General features: G+C 35.0%; 2 protein-coding genes and 2 long non-coding RNA genes across 4 annotated transcripts; 2 read left to right on the forward strand and 2 right to left on the reverse strand.

Moving 5' to 3' along the window:
- Positions 1 to 1,316: 1,316 nt before the first annotated feature.
- Positions 1,317 to 2,392, forward strand: LOC142230137 (tRNA (guanine-N(7)-)-methyltransferase). The gene is made up of 4 exons (XM_075300768.1): positions 1,317 to 1,499; positions 1,566 to 1,980; positions 2,047 to 2,148; positions 2,211 to 2,392. The coding sequence occupies exons 1-4, from the start codon at positions 1,393 to 1,395 to the stop codon at positions 2,313 to 2,315; spliced, it is 729 nt and encodes a 242-aa protein (XP_075156883.1). The 5' UTR covers positions 1,317 to 1,392; the 3' UTR covers positions 2,316 to 2,392.
- A 2,942-nt stretch (positions 2,393 to 5,334) lies between these two features.
- On the forward strand, positions 5,335 to 5,690 carry LOC142230219 (uncharacterized). Its single transcript, XR_012720607.1, has 2 exons — positions 5,335 to 5,483; positions 5,546 to 5,690. It is a non-coding gene; the product is annotated as an uncharacterized LOC142230219 (long non-coding RNA).
- Positions 5,691 to 11,024: 5,334 nt separating this feature from the next.
- On the reverse strand, positions 11,025 to 12,988 carry LOC142229193 (cyclin-L1). Its single transcript, XM_075299731.1, has 3 exons — positions 12,495 to 12,988; positions 11,582 to 12,436; positions 11,025 to 11,517 (listed from the first exon to the last, which is right to left on the reverse strand). Exons 1-3 carry the CDS (start codon positions 12,956 to 12,958, stop codon positions 11,313 to 11,315), a joined length of 1,524 nt encoding a protein of 507 aa, XP_075155846.1. The 5' UTR covers positions 12,959 to 12,988; the 3' UTR covers positions 11,025 to 11,312.
- Positions 12,989 to 13,750: 762 nt separating this feature from the next.
- On the reverse strand, positions 13,751 to 14,149 carry LOC142228922 (uncharacterized). The gene is made up of 2 exons (XR_012720288.1): positions 14,020 to 14,149; positions 13,751 to 13,951 (listed from the first exon to the last, which is right to left on the reverse strand). It is a non-coding gene; the product is annotated as an uncharacterized LOC142228922 (long non-coding RNA).
- Between the last annotated feature and the right edge of the window lie 2,657 nt (positions 14,150 to 16,806).

Consider the following 16,806-nt stretch of genomic DNA (forward strand, 5'->3'; position numbering starts at 1 on the left):
ATCAGTTATTCCGGACGGAATGTCGGTGTTTGTAAAGAATCTTACAATGTGTCGGATCGATACGACTTGTCGGCGATGACTCAATAATCGGTAAATGTGTTATCGATCCCATATACATGCAGCCGTATCGATTATGCCTTCGGACTTAACTTATTATATGCACAATATATGTGATTTGTTCGACACGAGCACTGTCGTCCGGAATAACTGATAATCTGTAAATCCCGATGAAGTCCCAATAAACACAAGCATTGGAGAAAAGTTTATATTCAATAAGCATTCAAACATTTTTTCAAAGAATTAGATTAGAATTCAATTTGAGAAATTGTTGAGAAAATCGCATTCTCAACAAAAAAACAGACATTACCCTCAACAGTAGAGTTCAACACATTAGCAATATTTTCTCAACATATTTGCAACAACTTTTCAAACTAAATATCATTTTAATGCTTCAAACCTATTGGAATATTTGTTGAAAGGAAGCAATTTGCAAGGCCATTTGATTTAATGTTGAAGATGGGATTCATTATGAAATTGATATGGCCTTACCTATGAAAAATGCTCATCCCTGTGTTTGTTGGGGTGAGTCTGCACTTATGCGCCTTACAGACTATAAGTTTTTAATTAGCAGTTAAAGCCTTGTGCGCTTTATGCGCTTTACAGACTATCAGTTATTCCGGACGGAATGTCGGTGTTTGTAAAGAATCTTACAATGTGTCGGATCGATACGACTTGTCGGCGATGACTAAATAATCGGTAAATGTGTTATCGATCCCATAAACATGCAGCAGTATCGATTATGCCTTCGGACTTAACTTATAATGTGCACAATATATGGGATATGTTCGACACGAGCACTGTCGTCCGGAATAACTGATAGTCTGTAAGGCGCATTACAGAATATCAGTTATTCCGGACGACAGTGCTCGTGTCGAACATATCCCATATATTGTGCACATATAAGTTAAGTCCGAAGGCATAATCGATTCTCGGACTTAACTTATAATGTGCACAATATATGGAATCTGTTCGACACGAGCACTGGTATCCGGAATAACTGATAATCTGTAAAGCTCATAACGGAGCTACACGAAAATGGCAGTTACAAAATAAATAAATAAACTTAACATAAGTTAAAAAAATAAATTAAATTAATTTTAATTTGAAGAGTGCCGATTAATTTTTTTACTCAAGTTTATTTTAAATGTAATAATTGTGAACATGTTATAAAAACCTATGCTAATTTTTACCGCTTCCATTAGCACCTTTATAAATCACATCCACAGAGTTGTGTTCATCTGCAACAACCTTCAACCAAATAATGTGGCGTTCCAATCAAAATAGTTTTGGAGCAGAACGTGGACTTCTCGGGGCTAAAGTGATTTCATAGAAATGGCACCTAGCAAGGAAGATGAAACAACAACACTGTCTCTGCCTCAAAAAAGATATTATCGACAAAGAGCTCATTCAAATCCTATTGCTGATCACTGTTTCGATTAGTGAGTATAACTATCATAAAATACCAAGGACCATGTTATTTTAATGTTCCCGCTATGGAATTTCAGCCCTGCACATCCGAGTCATGTGGATTGGAGCTTGTTGTACCCCGATTTTCCAACATACAATCCCAAAAAATTTGTAGAATTCGCAGATATTGGTTGCGGCTATGGTGGATTTCTAGTTACATTGGGGGAAATGTTTCCCGATCGAATTTCCATTGGCATGGAAATACGTGTTAAAGTATCGGACTATGTTATGGATAGAATACAAGCTTTGCGATCTTTAAATCCCGGAAAATACAATAATATAGCCTGTATACGAACCAATGCTATGAAATACCTGCCCAATTATTTTGTAAAACACCAACTGGACAAAATGTTCTTTTTATATCCCGACCCGCATTTTAAACGGGCGAAACACAAGTGGCGTATTATTAATCAGGCATTACTTTCGGAATATGCATATGTTCTTAGAAAGGGGGTATGTAGATAGTATGTGCACATAAAACATTTTAGCAAGCTTTATTAATCTGATTATGGGTTTTAGGGTCTAGTGTATACCATGACTGATGTTGAAGACCTGCACAAATGGATTGTTAAACATATGGAAGAACATCCTTTATTTGAAAGAATTTCTCTGGAGGAAGAGGTTTGTATTTATATGATGTAATACTTTGTTTATTACAATTGTTTATAAATCTTTTATTACAGGCTAATGATCCTATAACTCCAAAATTGTATCAGAGTAGTGAAGAAGGTGCAAAGGTTGTTAGAAACAAAGGATCACATTTTCTAGCAATATTTCGAAGAATATAGTTTTTTAGCATATAAACATTACAAAATTTTAGTATATAGCATCCGTTGTAATTTTAATACAAACACGATAGATAAAATCTTCACATTTCTCATATTTGGGGAGGGATATTCTCATTTCATATGAGAATAAGGTTTCCCCAGAGTTCCGAACATAATAGGACGTAAGTTCTGATTTTAAGATTTGTCTTCTTGAGCTTTAAGTAGATCGGAAGTTCGTTGCCATACTTGGAATTTACATGCATCGTCTACAATGACATTAGATACGGATCAACAAATGGTACAAAGGGTCATGAAGTCAATCCCAATTGCGACCAACCACCAAACAGCTTTTCCGCGTTGAATTATCCCCTCTTAGTACGGGTGACATTTCGGAATCGGCTATAAAAAAAACGGGGTCCCTTGTTATTGAGCTAAACATAGAAACATCCAAATGGATTGATAACTACCCAACTATTATCATTATTTTATTTATTCATTCACATACTACAATCTATACAAAGATCTTTTAAATTACAATCTAATTATCAACATAACGCGAAACAATTGACATATCAAAGGCAGGCAACTCTTTCAAGGAACCACAAACTCGTCTCTAACATTGGGTACAAATAGCGAATGCCGGCCGTATAACCCATTATATCTCGTATAACGGTTGTGAGATCTTATGCGGGCAATTGTAGGATTAGTGATATACTATGCTATCCCAGTGTTAACCCAACGCGACACTGCGCTCAAAAATGCTACGGAAAGGCTGGTACTAAGAAATAGGAACACTGATATTCGGTTTTATTGAAGATTTCTCTACTTTAGATCCAAAGGTTCGTCCTTTAATTTTACTTTGAGCAATATTTAGTTATACTTTGGTATAAGAAAATGACCGAGACGTATTTGAACCAGGGCTGTGGAGCCGGAGTCGGAGTCTAAAGATTTTGCTGGAGTCGGAGTCGTAAAAATTTTGCTCGACTACGGCTAAACCAAATTTTTTAAAACACTTCACATTTTTGTAACTAAGCAAGTTTTTACGCAAATTAGTTTCCATTGCGTTATTCATTCGATCAATGTACAGCATGATTGTAAATGAAAATCAACTTCCAATTACGGCTATCTTTTTATGTTTCCTAGAATGTTAGACTAGCAGATGGGTTGTATCGATCCATTTTAATACCCATATCAATTTATTTGAAATATTTCGAACAATCGAAATTATTATTTATTTTATTTTAAGGCCATATACATATGTGGAATATTGACAGAAATTTTTTTCAAAGTTGTTTTTTATAGAAAATTTTGTCAAAATTTTATTTCTATAGCAAATTTTGTCAAAATTTTATTTCTATAAAAAATTTATTCAAAATTTTTTTTTTTTTTTTTTTTAGAATATTATAATCGGTCCGCCCGACTTTAGACTTTCCTTGCATTTTTTTTAATTGTGTTACGTCCCATACCGTTAGATTTAAATTTTAAGTACATGGATTTTGTAGAAGTATATACAATTTTGTCTAAATCGATTCAGATTCAACTTCATGCATATGGGAATATAAACCTTTATATAGCTCGCAACAAATTTAAAGGATTTGAGATAGTATCAATTTTGGTCCACAAATACCTACACTGTTGGTATCTTCTCATATTATGATGGGTATTTATATCATTATTTTATTTATTAAACATTGCCCTACATTTGAAATATAGAGTTCAATTAGCATCTAATGTGCAATTAAGACCTTTTTTTGCACACATAAATAAATGCGATACTTTATACCGATCCACTTACGGTACCCCCACAATAGAACTACAAATTAGTGGTATAAAAATTAGATTTAGTTATATTACCCGGAGTCGACTCCGGAGTCGGAGTCGAGCTGATGAAAAATGCTGGAGTCGGAGTCGAGCAAAATTGGCTCGACTCCACAGCCCTGCTTTGAACTAATGCTAGCATAAATATACGGTCAAGGCGCATGCTCAACTATTAACTGCAGTAAATCTCTCATTGAAATGGCTGAATTGAATTATATTCTCCTAATACTAACCCTTCAAATTCCCCTGGCAGCCGCAGTGTTGAGAACGTAAATGCAAATTCACCTCTATGTTAAATATTATTAATAGTTTCTACCTAATGTCTTGGAATATCAAACTTCTAAGCTGGTGGCCTTAGCAGACAATGCTTTGATAGCTTTTATATTTTTATCTTGTATTTACTAAAAGATCAACATAATCAATTCCTAGAGTCGATTATCAGTTCCTGCGAGGGTTGCAAAAGTACCAAGCATATATCACACATTATAAACATAATGCTTTCATTTTTCATGCCATTTTATTGAACATATTCGTAATATGAAACCAACATGGCCAATAATATATATTACAATCACCCAGAAAAAAGTGCCTTCGAAACTAAAGGAAAAATTTTTCATAAATATAGTTTATCCATTTTATTTCCATTAAGGTAAATTTTTGTGAAAAATAATAAAATTTACTCATTTCAGTAAAAAAATCCTAAACTGTAAGCAGTTAGGAATAGTTCATTAACTAGAATAAGGCATGGAATTTTACTCATACTATTTTCTTCGCTGGGTATAAGAATTTACTACTGAGAAAGAAAATTTTATTCACCGATAACAAAGCATTCGTAAAAATAAACAAAAACCGAACTAAAACCAAGTTTCCTCAAAATTAGTAAAATTTCGTATAAAATGATAATTGCGACTTCCTTTATAATAGAAAGTTTTTCATACATACGAACAACACTTGGCATAGAAAAATATTTTAGTTCATTCGTACTAAGAAGTATGCAATCCTTTCAAAACTTAAGGAAACACACTTGTTAGAATATAGGAAATTTTCCTAAATTTCTATTGTCTACCTGTAATCGATACCTGTCATCGTAATCCATGTGTTTGCGCGTGGGTGTAATCGATATATTTGCGCGTCGGTTGTTTTTTTAGTTGGAATCGCGTTGTTTTGGTATACGGAGAGATTGTTAAAAAATAATATGGTAAAATAATATAATAAATAACAAATAAAATATTTGTTATTTTAAATTAGTGAGAAAATTTTTCGTTTTTTTAAATAAATGTATCAATATTCGTGATAGTGTATAAAGAAAGAAAACACCAGCAGAATAACAACCCTTTCATTTGCCTTCATTTTGGAATCTTCAATTATCAGGTAATATTCAGTGATGCTAACCTTTTGCAACAAAAATGTTTTATGATTTTTTATATTTGTAGGTATTGAAATTGTAAAAGGAGGACAAAATCGTTAGGCAGCAACTTATTAAAAGTGAAAAGTACAAGAAGAAGAAAAAGTGCGTTTTACAGTTGATAATATCACACGGAAATTGGAAATAGTGGAATAATAAACTAATATTTCAAAGAGATTCGATGCTGTTGATTCTTAATAAATATATTCAATATATTAATAAAACATGTCTTTTATTGAAGATAAAATTGCTTATATAAATAAATAAAATTGTATTTAAAAACGAAGGTAAGCAGTTCTAATTATGAAGTAAAAGTTTTATCACAAATGTGTAAGATTTGTCGAAATGAATGAAAAAATTTCAATAAAATCATTCCATATATGAATTCAAATTAGTTAAATTTTTTCATTCTGTAGTATAGTGGTATATAAATATAGGAAAATGTTAACTAATATATGGAATGCATTATTCCTAATTTCTACGAAAATCACATCGTTCAAACAAATAAAAATGTCTTTGGCGCTATACGAAGTTCAACTTTCTTCACAATGAGTTCATTTTAACTTAAAGAAGCGGTCACTTTTTTCTGGGTGAACAACTTTGGTTGTCGTTAAATAGTTGAGTTGGCCCATTAACTGGTTGGCGAATGTCTTCGAGCAATTGTCGTATCCATTTGATTTCCTTTGCCGCTTCAGATAATGATATGTACTCAGACTCGCAAGTTGAACTTGCTACAAGTGACTGTTTTTTGGCATGCATAACTGATTGTTCCGCCGTTATAAAATAATACTCGGCCACTGTTTGATTTTCTTTCAGATTTGTCCTCGGCCCAATTGGCATCGGCATATCCAACCAGATCTTGCTGATTTTTCTCGTTGCTAAGCATAATTTTATAGTTAGAATTTGTTTTCAAATATCTCAATACCCGCTTGCATTGTAACCAATCATCATTAGTTGGCTTTTAGACCTTTTGAGCTAAAATGCTGACAGCACCTGAAATATCTGGCCTTGTATTAACAATGATATATAGTAGATGTCCAATAAGCTTTCTATATAATGTATTGTTTTCAAGTAATTTTGATTCTTCGCCTTTTCCATAACATAAATCCATTGGAGTATTTGCAGGCTTCGCTTCGAGCAATCCAAACTCTTCAACTGTTTTGTGGATATAGTGTGATTGGCCAATTTGAAAATTACCAGCCTTATCCCTAAAAATTTCTATACCCAAATAATATTTGAGAGTTCCCAAGTTTTTAGTCTCAAAGTGATCATTAAGTTGGTTTTGAATTTCATCAATTTTTCCTTGTGTATCACATGCAATTAAGATGTCATCAACGTGAACCACTATGTAGCATATACCATTATCAGTATATCTGACATACAGACAGGGATCATTTAAACTTTGAGTGAAATTTAACTTTTGGAAAACTTCATGAAGTGCATTATTCCAAGTCCTTGCAGCTTGTTTTAATCCATAAATGCTCTTCTTCAACAAACACACGAGCTCAGGGTTACCTGTAGTAAAGCCCTGTGGTTGCTTCATGTACAACGTCTCCGTTAACTTGCCATTCAAAAATGCAGATTTCACATCAAGATGATTGACTACCATTTTCCTTTTTCCGGCAATCGAAAGAAGAACTCGCAAAGTGGTATGGTTCACTACGGGAGCAAAAACTTCATCGAAATCAACACCATATTTTTGTGAGAACCCTTGTGCAACTAACCGTGCTTTAAAACGGCATACCTCGCCATCTGCATTGTTTTTAATCTTATACACCCACTTGCTTCCTATAGCTGATCTTCCTTTAGGGAGTTCTGGAAGTTCCCATATTCCATTAGACTCCAATGCTAACATTTCTTCTTGCATAGCAATCAACCAATGTTCTTTTTCCTCACAGGTTATGGCTTCTTCAAATGATTTTGGCTCTTTAAATTCGCAAGCAGTCCATATTTCATCAATGAATTTTCTTGCTGCCACACCTTTTGTCGCTCTAGATGACACTCTTTTAGTTTTCTCTGGAGGTGCTAATTCCCTTTCATTATTCCCCTCCAAGAAATTATTTTGACAATTTCCATTTTCACTAACTGCATCCTCGTTTTCTGAATCTATTCGGTTGCAGCATTGCTAGTTTCACAATTATTGATTGCAATATCAAGACCTAACTCCTCCTCAATCAATAATTTGTTACTTGAAAAGTTGTTCGTTTTATATTCAAGAGGATTTTCAAGAGCATCTTCAATAAAATCTGTAAATAAAACGTCGCGACTTATGACAACGCGATTTGTTTCTGGATTATAACAGCGAAATGATTTAGAATTTTGCTCATAACCAAGAAAAATCATTTCATTAGCTTTGTGATCCATCTTGCGTCTTAAATGAGATGGTGTATGAACAAAACACTTTGAACCAAATACATGCATATTCTTCATTGATGGTTTATTTCCATACCAGAGTTCGTGGGGTGTAGCAGTTTTTGATCTAGTGAAAACAACGTTCTGAATATTATTAGCCGTTGTTACTGCTTCTCCCCAAAATTTATTTGGAAGTTTCGCATCAATAAGTAAACATCTAGTCATCTCAATTAGGGTCCTATTTTTCCGTTATGCTTTACCATTTTGTTGAGGGGTGTACGGGGCCGTAAACTGATTTTCTATTCCTTCTGATTTTAGAAATTGGCTGAAACTTTTGCTTATGTACTCACCTCCTCTATCAGAACGTAAAACCTTAGGAACTCGACCAAACTTAGTGCGACATAAATTGACAAAATCTTTAAACATTGGTTCAACTTCAGATTTATGAGATATCAAACGTATGGTTGTGAAGCCGGAAAAATCATCTATGAATGTAACCAAATATCTCTTTCCTGATGGTGTACTTGTTTGCATTGGACCACATACATCCGTATGAATTAAATCCAGTGGTGATGACGTAGATACCGATTGTTTTGGAAATGGCAACCTTGTCATTTGTCCCTTAACACAAACATCACAAATTTCTTTTATACCGCAATCCACTATGTTAATGCCATCCACCACATTTTCTGAAAACATTTTTCTAATGGCTCCTGGATCTCTGTGTCCTAACTTTCGATGCCATGTGTGAATACAGTTGGAGTTATGCTCCAAAATAGATTTAACTGTATCAGTTTTTCGCAACATATACATATCGCCGTTGGCATCTGCTGTACCGATGTTACAATTTCCATAATTAATAAAACATCTGTTATTCTTGAATGAGACGTTATGGCCAGTTTTAGTCAATTGCCTCACAGATATTATATTTCCAACTAAACTTGGCACATAAAGTACTTCTGTTAAACTTAGCTTGTTTACGACACCGTCGGTGCTAATCATTTCTATATCACCGCAACCAATTCCTTCTATAGCTATGTATTGTCCATTAGCAACTTCTATAGAACTCTTGTAAGATTCATCCAAATTTTTAAAAAAAGTTCTTTTCGCTAACGGCATGTCGCGTTGCCCCTGAATCGATCAACCAGGACCATTTTACTTTCTCACCAATCTTGAACAAAAATTCCTCGTGGGTTCCATTATCAAATTTCTCTTCTGCTACATTTATTTTGTTCGATCCACTTCCATGCTTAGCCTTCCAAGTTTTGTACTTATAACAATTCTTCTTTTGATGTCCCGTCTTTTTACAAAAATAACACTCACCGACGCTCTTGTTCACTACTTTCAAAACAACATCACCTGTAGCATGAGAAAATCTAGTTCGTCGTTCATATTCAGCAATTACTCTTTGTTGAACTAAAGCAAAAGTAACTTCATCTTCCTTTCGGGACTCTAGAGAGGTTATAAGTGTGCCATATGTTTCTGGCAAACTACTCAGCAACATCGCTGCACTCCATTTGTCTGATAATGATTCTTCACCAACATCGCGTAATTTGGTAAACAGTTCGTTCATTGTATTGATGTGAGCAATAGCGTCTCCATCTTCATTGAGCTTTAAGCTGCAAATAGATCGAATTAAATAGACTTTGTTGGTTAAGGTATTCTTTTCGTGGTAATTTTTAGGGCATCCCAAGTCGCCTTGGCAGTGTTTAGATTCCGGATATGTCCCAATTGATCGTCCATTACCAATAAACCGATTGTTCCTCTGGCTTCATCGTCCCTGTACTCCCAGTTGTCAATTTCCGCTTTATTTTTGAGAATATTGTTTTCAACAATAGGCGTTGGGCGAACTCTTTCAATCACATGCTTCCATAATCCTTGTTTGCGCAACAAAAGTTCTAATTTAAATTTCCATACCGCATAATTTTCGTTATTAAGTTTCGCTATCTTTGGCTTAGCATCCATCATTCTATAGATCTTGAAGTGATTCTTTTGAAACTTAAAATTCCTTTAAATCCTTATAAATCTGAATTAAACGTGTATCTTTAATGAAGTCTTCTGGGCCCATAACCTCTTGGACAATTAATAAACTAGAACAATTTATTATTTCTTTAGTATTTAATTCAGATTATTTTAATAATTCATTTGACAAGAAAATTATATATACTAATGAAAAGAAAATTTCCTTTTTTTCAAACAGACAAAACAAACTATGTTAAAGCTACTATGATTAAATTCAATTGGAAAAATCAAAGTGAATGTTCAGTATCCAACACAACTATACGCCTGACGGCAAAAGGAAGATATATCCTAGACGCAAACAATTTACGTAAGCAAGACCATATCTTACCAGATAAACAGTCAATATGATATTTGAAAGAGAGTTCAGTGTCTAGAACAATCCCCAAGTACCTGTGGCAATTTACAACCCCAATAGACTCATCTCCCAGAAATAGACTCGGCATTGATGATCTGCGATGCTTCTTACCAAACATTAGGGCCTTACATTTAGACGAATTGACAGTGAGGTAGTTCTCAGAAGCCCAATCTGCAAAACTGTCCAAACAAGGATTTACTTCACTCTCAACAATGTCAGTGTAGATTAGCCACTCAATATTTCTATAACAAAGGGGGGGTTGATTTGGGAGTCAGCATAAAACTTCAGGAACTCACAAATTAATACACCTCATATTTTCTGTTCTATATTTGGAATTGTATACCGACAACACAATCAGGGGCTTCAATTTTGCAGTTTATCAGTACAAGCCAAGATTTATACATGAATGATTTCAAAAAAAGACTGTCATCGCCAATGGTAGTTCTGCATACTAGATGGAACAAGTAGTAAAGAATGTTATTTAAACCTTTAGTCATGGTTTGGTTTATTTATGGGTATTTACATAGGCTATGATTTAAATTTTTTTCTTATTAATATTGTTGTTTAATTAAATGGTAAATTAGTTTTGCCTTTTATATATAATTAAATTAGTTTTGGTGGCAATACGCTCTTATTAGCCTTACTGGCTTATTGTATTGTCTTCATAAATAGAACAAAAAATATATAAATGCAACGTCTTTTGCAGGAGACTGCTTCATGGAAACAAAAACGCCAACCAAAGATTTCGATTTTAATTAAATAATAAAATAAAAGTAACTTAACTTAAATATAAATTTTATTTAGAGAATGAAGCATTTATTTGCCTTAATAATTATGTACACACATATTTATATTAAAAATAAAAATATCAATAATCTTTTCAAATAGAACGTTCCGAAATATATGTCAGGATCAACTTCCCACCAATCATTAATATTAAATGTTTTGGGAGTTTTACAAAATCAAATTGTTGATATTGAAAGCCTTCCTAACACATATCACATTATTTTATTGTTTCTTAGTCAATGATGACCAAATCATAGGTGTTACGAGCGTAGTGATCATGTCAGCGTTTTCGATTTCTTGAATCTCTCGAAAGTTCACGGTGAGAATCACGATGGGATGAATTATAGTTACTATGATGGTGTTTACTGGTGGATGACGAAGACGAATGGTGGTGGTGATGATGCATTGGACGTTTTTCACGATCTTCGTATTTTTCACGTCTATCATGATTATATTTATCGTTGTGGCGTTCTCGTGATGTTTTCCTGGTTACAACAAGAATTAGAATACATTAACATTACAAAATATAGTTAACAGTAAAACTATTACCTTTTACGGTGCTTGGAATGTGGAGAGCTCGATGGGGATCGTGAATAATTACGGGACTTCTTTTTACCCTTGGGAGGCTGTGGAGAGCGCTCCCTGTCCCTCTCTCGCTCGCGGTCACGCTCTCTACCCCGTTCACGGTCCCTTCGTGATTTCTTGTAACGATTTGGTGAAGCAGAACGCGAGCGAGTTCTTGATCTTGAACGAGATCTTGACCTGACAGTTCTTCGGGAATCACGTGATCTCGATCTGGAAGGCGAACGAGATTCTTTGCTGGGTGATTTTTCTGGCAAAGGCAAAGGCACCGCACGCTGTATGAAACCACCCCATGCATTGTGAGAACCATTATTACGATCTACAGTGGTAACTGCTGGAGGTGTGTTTGTTTCTTTTGTCTTGTTACGTGATTCAATATAACGTTTCTTCAACTCTTCCACAGCAGCTTCAAGCTTTTCAACATTAGGCTTGCCCCTTGTATACAATTCCATGACCCGATAGCAAATATCAATTATATCATCTTCAGTAACTTGAAAAATTCCATACCATGCATTAGGATGTGAAGGTAGAGGTATTGACAATTTTCTGGCACTTAAATATATACAAGCACAAGCGATTGTCTCAGGATTGTAGCGCATAAAAACATCGGTTCGCAAAGAGTCATTCATGAAGTTCCATGACATTTGCATTAACTGCTCATGTTTTTCGTATTTCAAGACCTGTAGATACATCACAATCAACTTGTGTGGATGCTTTACATGAACACAAAATCCTAGTTCTTTGAGAACACGACGTTCGGCTTTTATAACTTGTGTCTTGAGGTTGGTGTAGTATTGATCTAAAATCATGGGTGTTATATCTCTGAAAAAAAACAGAATATGGATAAAGGCGAACTCAAGTCAATTGTGTCATTACTTACTTTTGTGCCCTAACTTGCTTGATATGATGGAAAACATTTATAACATCTCTTATTCTTCTAGGCGCTTCTTCAATTTTCGATGCCAGACAAACGCAACTCATAGCCACAGTCTCCATATTATGCCGAACGAAACTTTTCGAATAGAAGAATCGTTGAAATATGACTTGTCCGGTGGCCATAGCAACTTGTGGAAGTTTTAATAGGATTCCCGCCGTTTGTATCAGTTCACATCCTAAAATGCGCAAGTCCTTTTCTGTTTCCGCATCCAAGCCATCCAAATGCGATGGAGTTTGGTCAAGCTTTGTCTCTGGTATGAGACTGTTCTCCAATGTCAGCACTATCTTATTGTACAATCGAGGAAATATCGGTTTAGTTTCATTCGAATTGAGGGAATCATTATTGGCATTATTATTTGCCATAATTGTAGAAGAAATAGTTTCTTTATGATTCCCAATCACCACCATGTCAAAATCAAGACTCGCTATCTGTGCTGTGAAATATTTGAGTAGTCGACATTCAATTTCTTTCTCTGGGTACCCGATATCTATCGCACACTAAGTATGTAAATATAACCAAAGCGATAGGCGGTAGGCGAAACATGTGAAATAGATACTGCTGCATGTTTATGGGATCGATAACACATTTACCGATTATTTAGTCATCGCGGACAACTCGTATCGATTGGACACACTGTAAGATTCTTTAGAAACACAGACATTCCGTCCGGAAAAATGTATAGTCTGGAGGACGCATAAGCGGACCCTACACGGTGGGATAAACACAATGACAGAAGTTTGTCTATTTGTTGTGTGTTCATGTTTTGCCCTTAATGCACTTTACAGACTATCAGTTATTCCGGACGGAATGTCAGTTTTGTAAAGAATCTTACAATGTGTCGGATCGATACGACATGTCGGCGATGACTAAATAATGGGTAAATGTGTAATCGATCCCATAAACATGCAGCAGTATTGATTATGCCTTCGGTCTTAACTTATAACCCTGCCAACATTTTTTGAATTTGGGGGCGCTTCTGAGAATCCCCACTGCGTCGAAAACAGTCGTATACGATATCCAAAACTCCTCGGAAAAGCGCCGTCACTATTGAGAAGTTGTACCACGCCAAGTTACTACAAAAAAGTATCGCATGAGTGCAATTATTAGGTGACCTTCTGGATACATTTAGAAGGACGCCAATAAGGGCCCCTTCAAACAATCAGACAAAGTTCATTTTAAGATAGTTGTAAAAGAATCAATGTGGTCAAGTAAAACACGATTTTTAGATGTTTATTAATTTTATTAAACATTTATAAATTCTCATAAATATAACATTTATACGACTATCACATCATATTTAACATATTTTTACGCATTAATAAAAGATTGATGTTGAGTTACAAGTTGCATGTTATAGCGTCTATCAGCCAGTGCCTTTATTCCCAATTGAGGCAGCGTGTCTGGAAAAATATTTGAAAAACTATCACTTTATTCCATTTGGAAAGTCAAAAATTGTTCACCAATATACCTTTCACAATTTTAAGCGAAATAACTATGTTTTCAGCACTTCACTATCATTTTTACTATAAGAAGCTAGTTGTGCTTGGTGTTTCACAAAATATAAAATGGCTCTTGTAACAATAGTGATGGCAAAATACTTTCATGCGAATAGTGATAGAAAAATACTATCTCAGTTGGCGAGTCTGTGGTAGCGACGAGGATGAAATGGAACTTTGAAATGCTGGCAGGGAATGTGCACAATATATGGGATATGTTCGAGACGAGCACTGTCGTCCGGAATAACGGAATAACTAAAAATGCAATGCAAAAACCATCCCAATAAACACAAACGTGTGAAAAATGCTAAATTTCAACAATTTTTCAAACATTTTTTCAAAGGATAATATTCAAGTTGAGAAATTGTTGAGAAAATCGCGTTCTCAACAAAAAACAGACATTACCCTCAACAGTGAAATTCAACACATTAGCAATAATATCTCAAGTGTTATCCTCAAATTGAAATGCCACGCTACTCAATAATTTGTCAAACAATTTTCGATGCGAGTCAAATTCAAAATTAACATCGTTGCAAATACTTTTCAACCTAAATTTGTATGAATGATATCCTCACTTCAAATTGAAAGTCAAAGCCAACATTCTATGAATTTTGTATAATTTATTCATTTTTATCAAAATTAAATATATAATAATACACTACACTACATAATACACTACAATACCAATTGATAAATATTAATCCTATTAAACATATCAACAAATAAGAACAAAAAAAACAAACAACAAAACTTTAAATATCTTAAACATTATTAGTAAACACTTTCTATAGAATTAAATTATGGATTCTATAGAATCCATAATTTTAGTTTTCTGCAAAGAGATATACATTTAGTGACTTCCCAATAAACACAGGATGAGCGTTTTTCAAATGCAACAACTTTTCAGTTTGAGGGTAAATATAATTTTCAACATAAATTCAACTTGACTTGAAATAGCTCATCTTCAATACATCTTCAAATTGTTTGCGAATTACGTCCAATTTGCCAAAATGTTGACGAAATCTTTGAAAAGGTGTTGAAGATAATATGAGAAAACTTTGACAAAACACTACCCTAAAAATGCAGCGCAAAAACCATGGGGTTTTTAATACTTCTTTGTGCAACGAACTTCGTGGTCAAGTAAAAGAAAAAAAATGGAAAATTTTAGACAAATAACTGAATTTGCTCCAAATAGTTTATAATAATAGGCAAGTGAAAATAAAAAATTAAATAAAATATACATGTTGGATACATTTTGCAATACACCCAATAAACACAAACGTTTGAAAAATGCTAAATTTCAACAATTTTTCAAAAATTTTTTCAAAGGATTAGTGTAATATTCAAATTGAGAAATTGTTGAGAAAATTGCGTTTTCAACAAAAAACAGACATTACCCTCAACAGTAAAATTCGATACAATTAATTGGTTGCACTTTGAAATCTTTCTGGAAACTTTTTCTGATAAGCCATTCATTTTTCATCGGCCAGCTTCATAATGTTTGCAAGAATGTAGCATCCAAAGATTTTAGTTTTCTGCAAAAATATTTAAATTTGACTTATTATTAATATCCGGGCAATTCGAAATTGGGAACGTGTTGGACCGCGTGTTAGAATCGATTTCCAGCAGAAGGAATCCACAAAATATCCACAACCCCACGGCGGCGGGTTCTGTGTAGCGGATTGACCCGATGGACCCCATCCATTGGCCAGCGGCTGCCACGTCAGTGTACGTGTTGTTTCGTCTTTTTGTGTTGGAGAAGGTGCATCCCGGGGAGCCTTCTCCGTTTGCTGTTGGTCCGAGCCGGGATAGAGGAGAACCCCGGACCATGGTATTGTTCAGTCTGCCGAAACCTGATCCACCACCGTTCGGTTTCGGTCAGGTGTAACCGGTGCTTGGAGTGGGTGCATTACCCGAACTGTTCCGGCTTAACATCGCTGCGGGAGTATAGTCACACTGATTACGTGGCAGGATGCTGTGCCAGCGATAGCAGCAGTGGGTCGTCTGACTATACGACCCCCCGACATCTCCCGTTCAACAATATTCTCCGCCGCAGCATCTTACACCCAATATTGTTGTTCCAGTTCCGGATAGTGCATCGTTTTTGCAATTTAATTGCAAGGGGCACCGAGGTAAGATTAGCGAAATCGTGGACTTTATGAATCGGAAAAGGATAAGGGTCGCAGCGATTCAGGAGACTAAGCTGAATTCCACCTGCAGCCTACGCCATTGTGATGGATACAATGTGCTTCGAAAGGATCGCACAAGAAGTGGAGGTGGTGGCCTGGCTTTCATAATACATCGTTCCGTGCAGTATAGTCCTATCCCGCTTGTGCCAAACACTAGTGACCCGTATATGGAATGTATGGGGGTAGCAGTCAAGTCTGGGGCTGCCGAGATAGAGAATTATGGGTGACTGCAGCAGTTCGCCAGAAGCGCCCCCAAATTCAAAAAATGTTGGCAGGGAAGCCTTTTATACAAAAGGTTGATTGAAATATGTATGTTCGAATGAATTATGATATAATTTTGTATTCATGTAGAATATCCTCAAGGCATATTAATTAAAGGTAAAATCACGAGCAAACGTGTGTACACCCCATGATATTTAGAAAGTCAAACTAAAATGGCGGGTCACTTAAGTTGACATTTTGTGTATGTGAAGTGTTGTTGTATTGTAATATTTATGTACACAAAGAATGTAAACAAACCTACTAAACGTAATCAAAGCCTTTGACAAGATGAATGTCGACATTAGTCAC

The sequence above is a fragment of the Haematobia irritans genome, chromosome 3 (genome assembly GCF_050003625.1).
Source record: "Haematobia irritans isolate KBUSLIRL chromosome 3, ASM5000362v1, whole genome shotgun sequence".
In the NCBI taxonomy this organism is placed as follows: Eukaryota; Metazoa; Arthropoda; class Insecta; order Diptera; family Muscidae; genus Haematobia; species Haematobia irritans.

Bases quoted from the DNA above. Each gene is read 5' to 3' on its own strand.
- LOC142229193 (XM_075299731.1), bottom strand. From the start codon at position 12,958: ATGGTGGTGATTGGGAATCATAAAGAAACTATTTCTTCTACAATTATG. The intron at 12,437-12,494 runs GTAAGTAATGAC...GTTTTTTTTCAG, and splicing joins AAGCAAGTTAGGGCACAAAA to AGATATAACACCCATGATTT. The intron at 11,518-11,581 runs GTAATAGTTTTA...TGTTGTAACCAG, and splicing joins CATTCCAAGCACCGTAAAAG to GAAAACATCACGAGAACGCC.
- LOC142230137 (XM_075300768.1), top strand. From the start codon at position 1,393: ATGGCACCTAGCAAGGAAGATGAAACAACAACACTGTCTCTGCCTCAA. The intron at 1,500-1,565 runs GTGAGTATAACT...ATGGAATTTCAG, and splicing joins GCTGATCACTGTTTCGATTA to CCCTGCACATCCGAGTCATG. The intron at 1,981-2,046 runs GTATGTAGATAG...TATGGGTTTTAG, and splicing joins CATATGTTCTTAGAAAGGGG to GGTCTAGTGTATACCATGAC.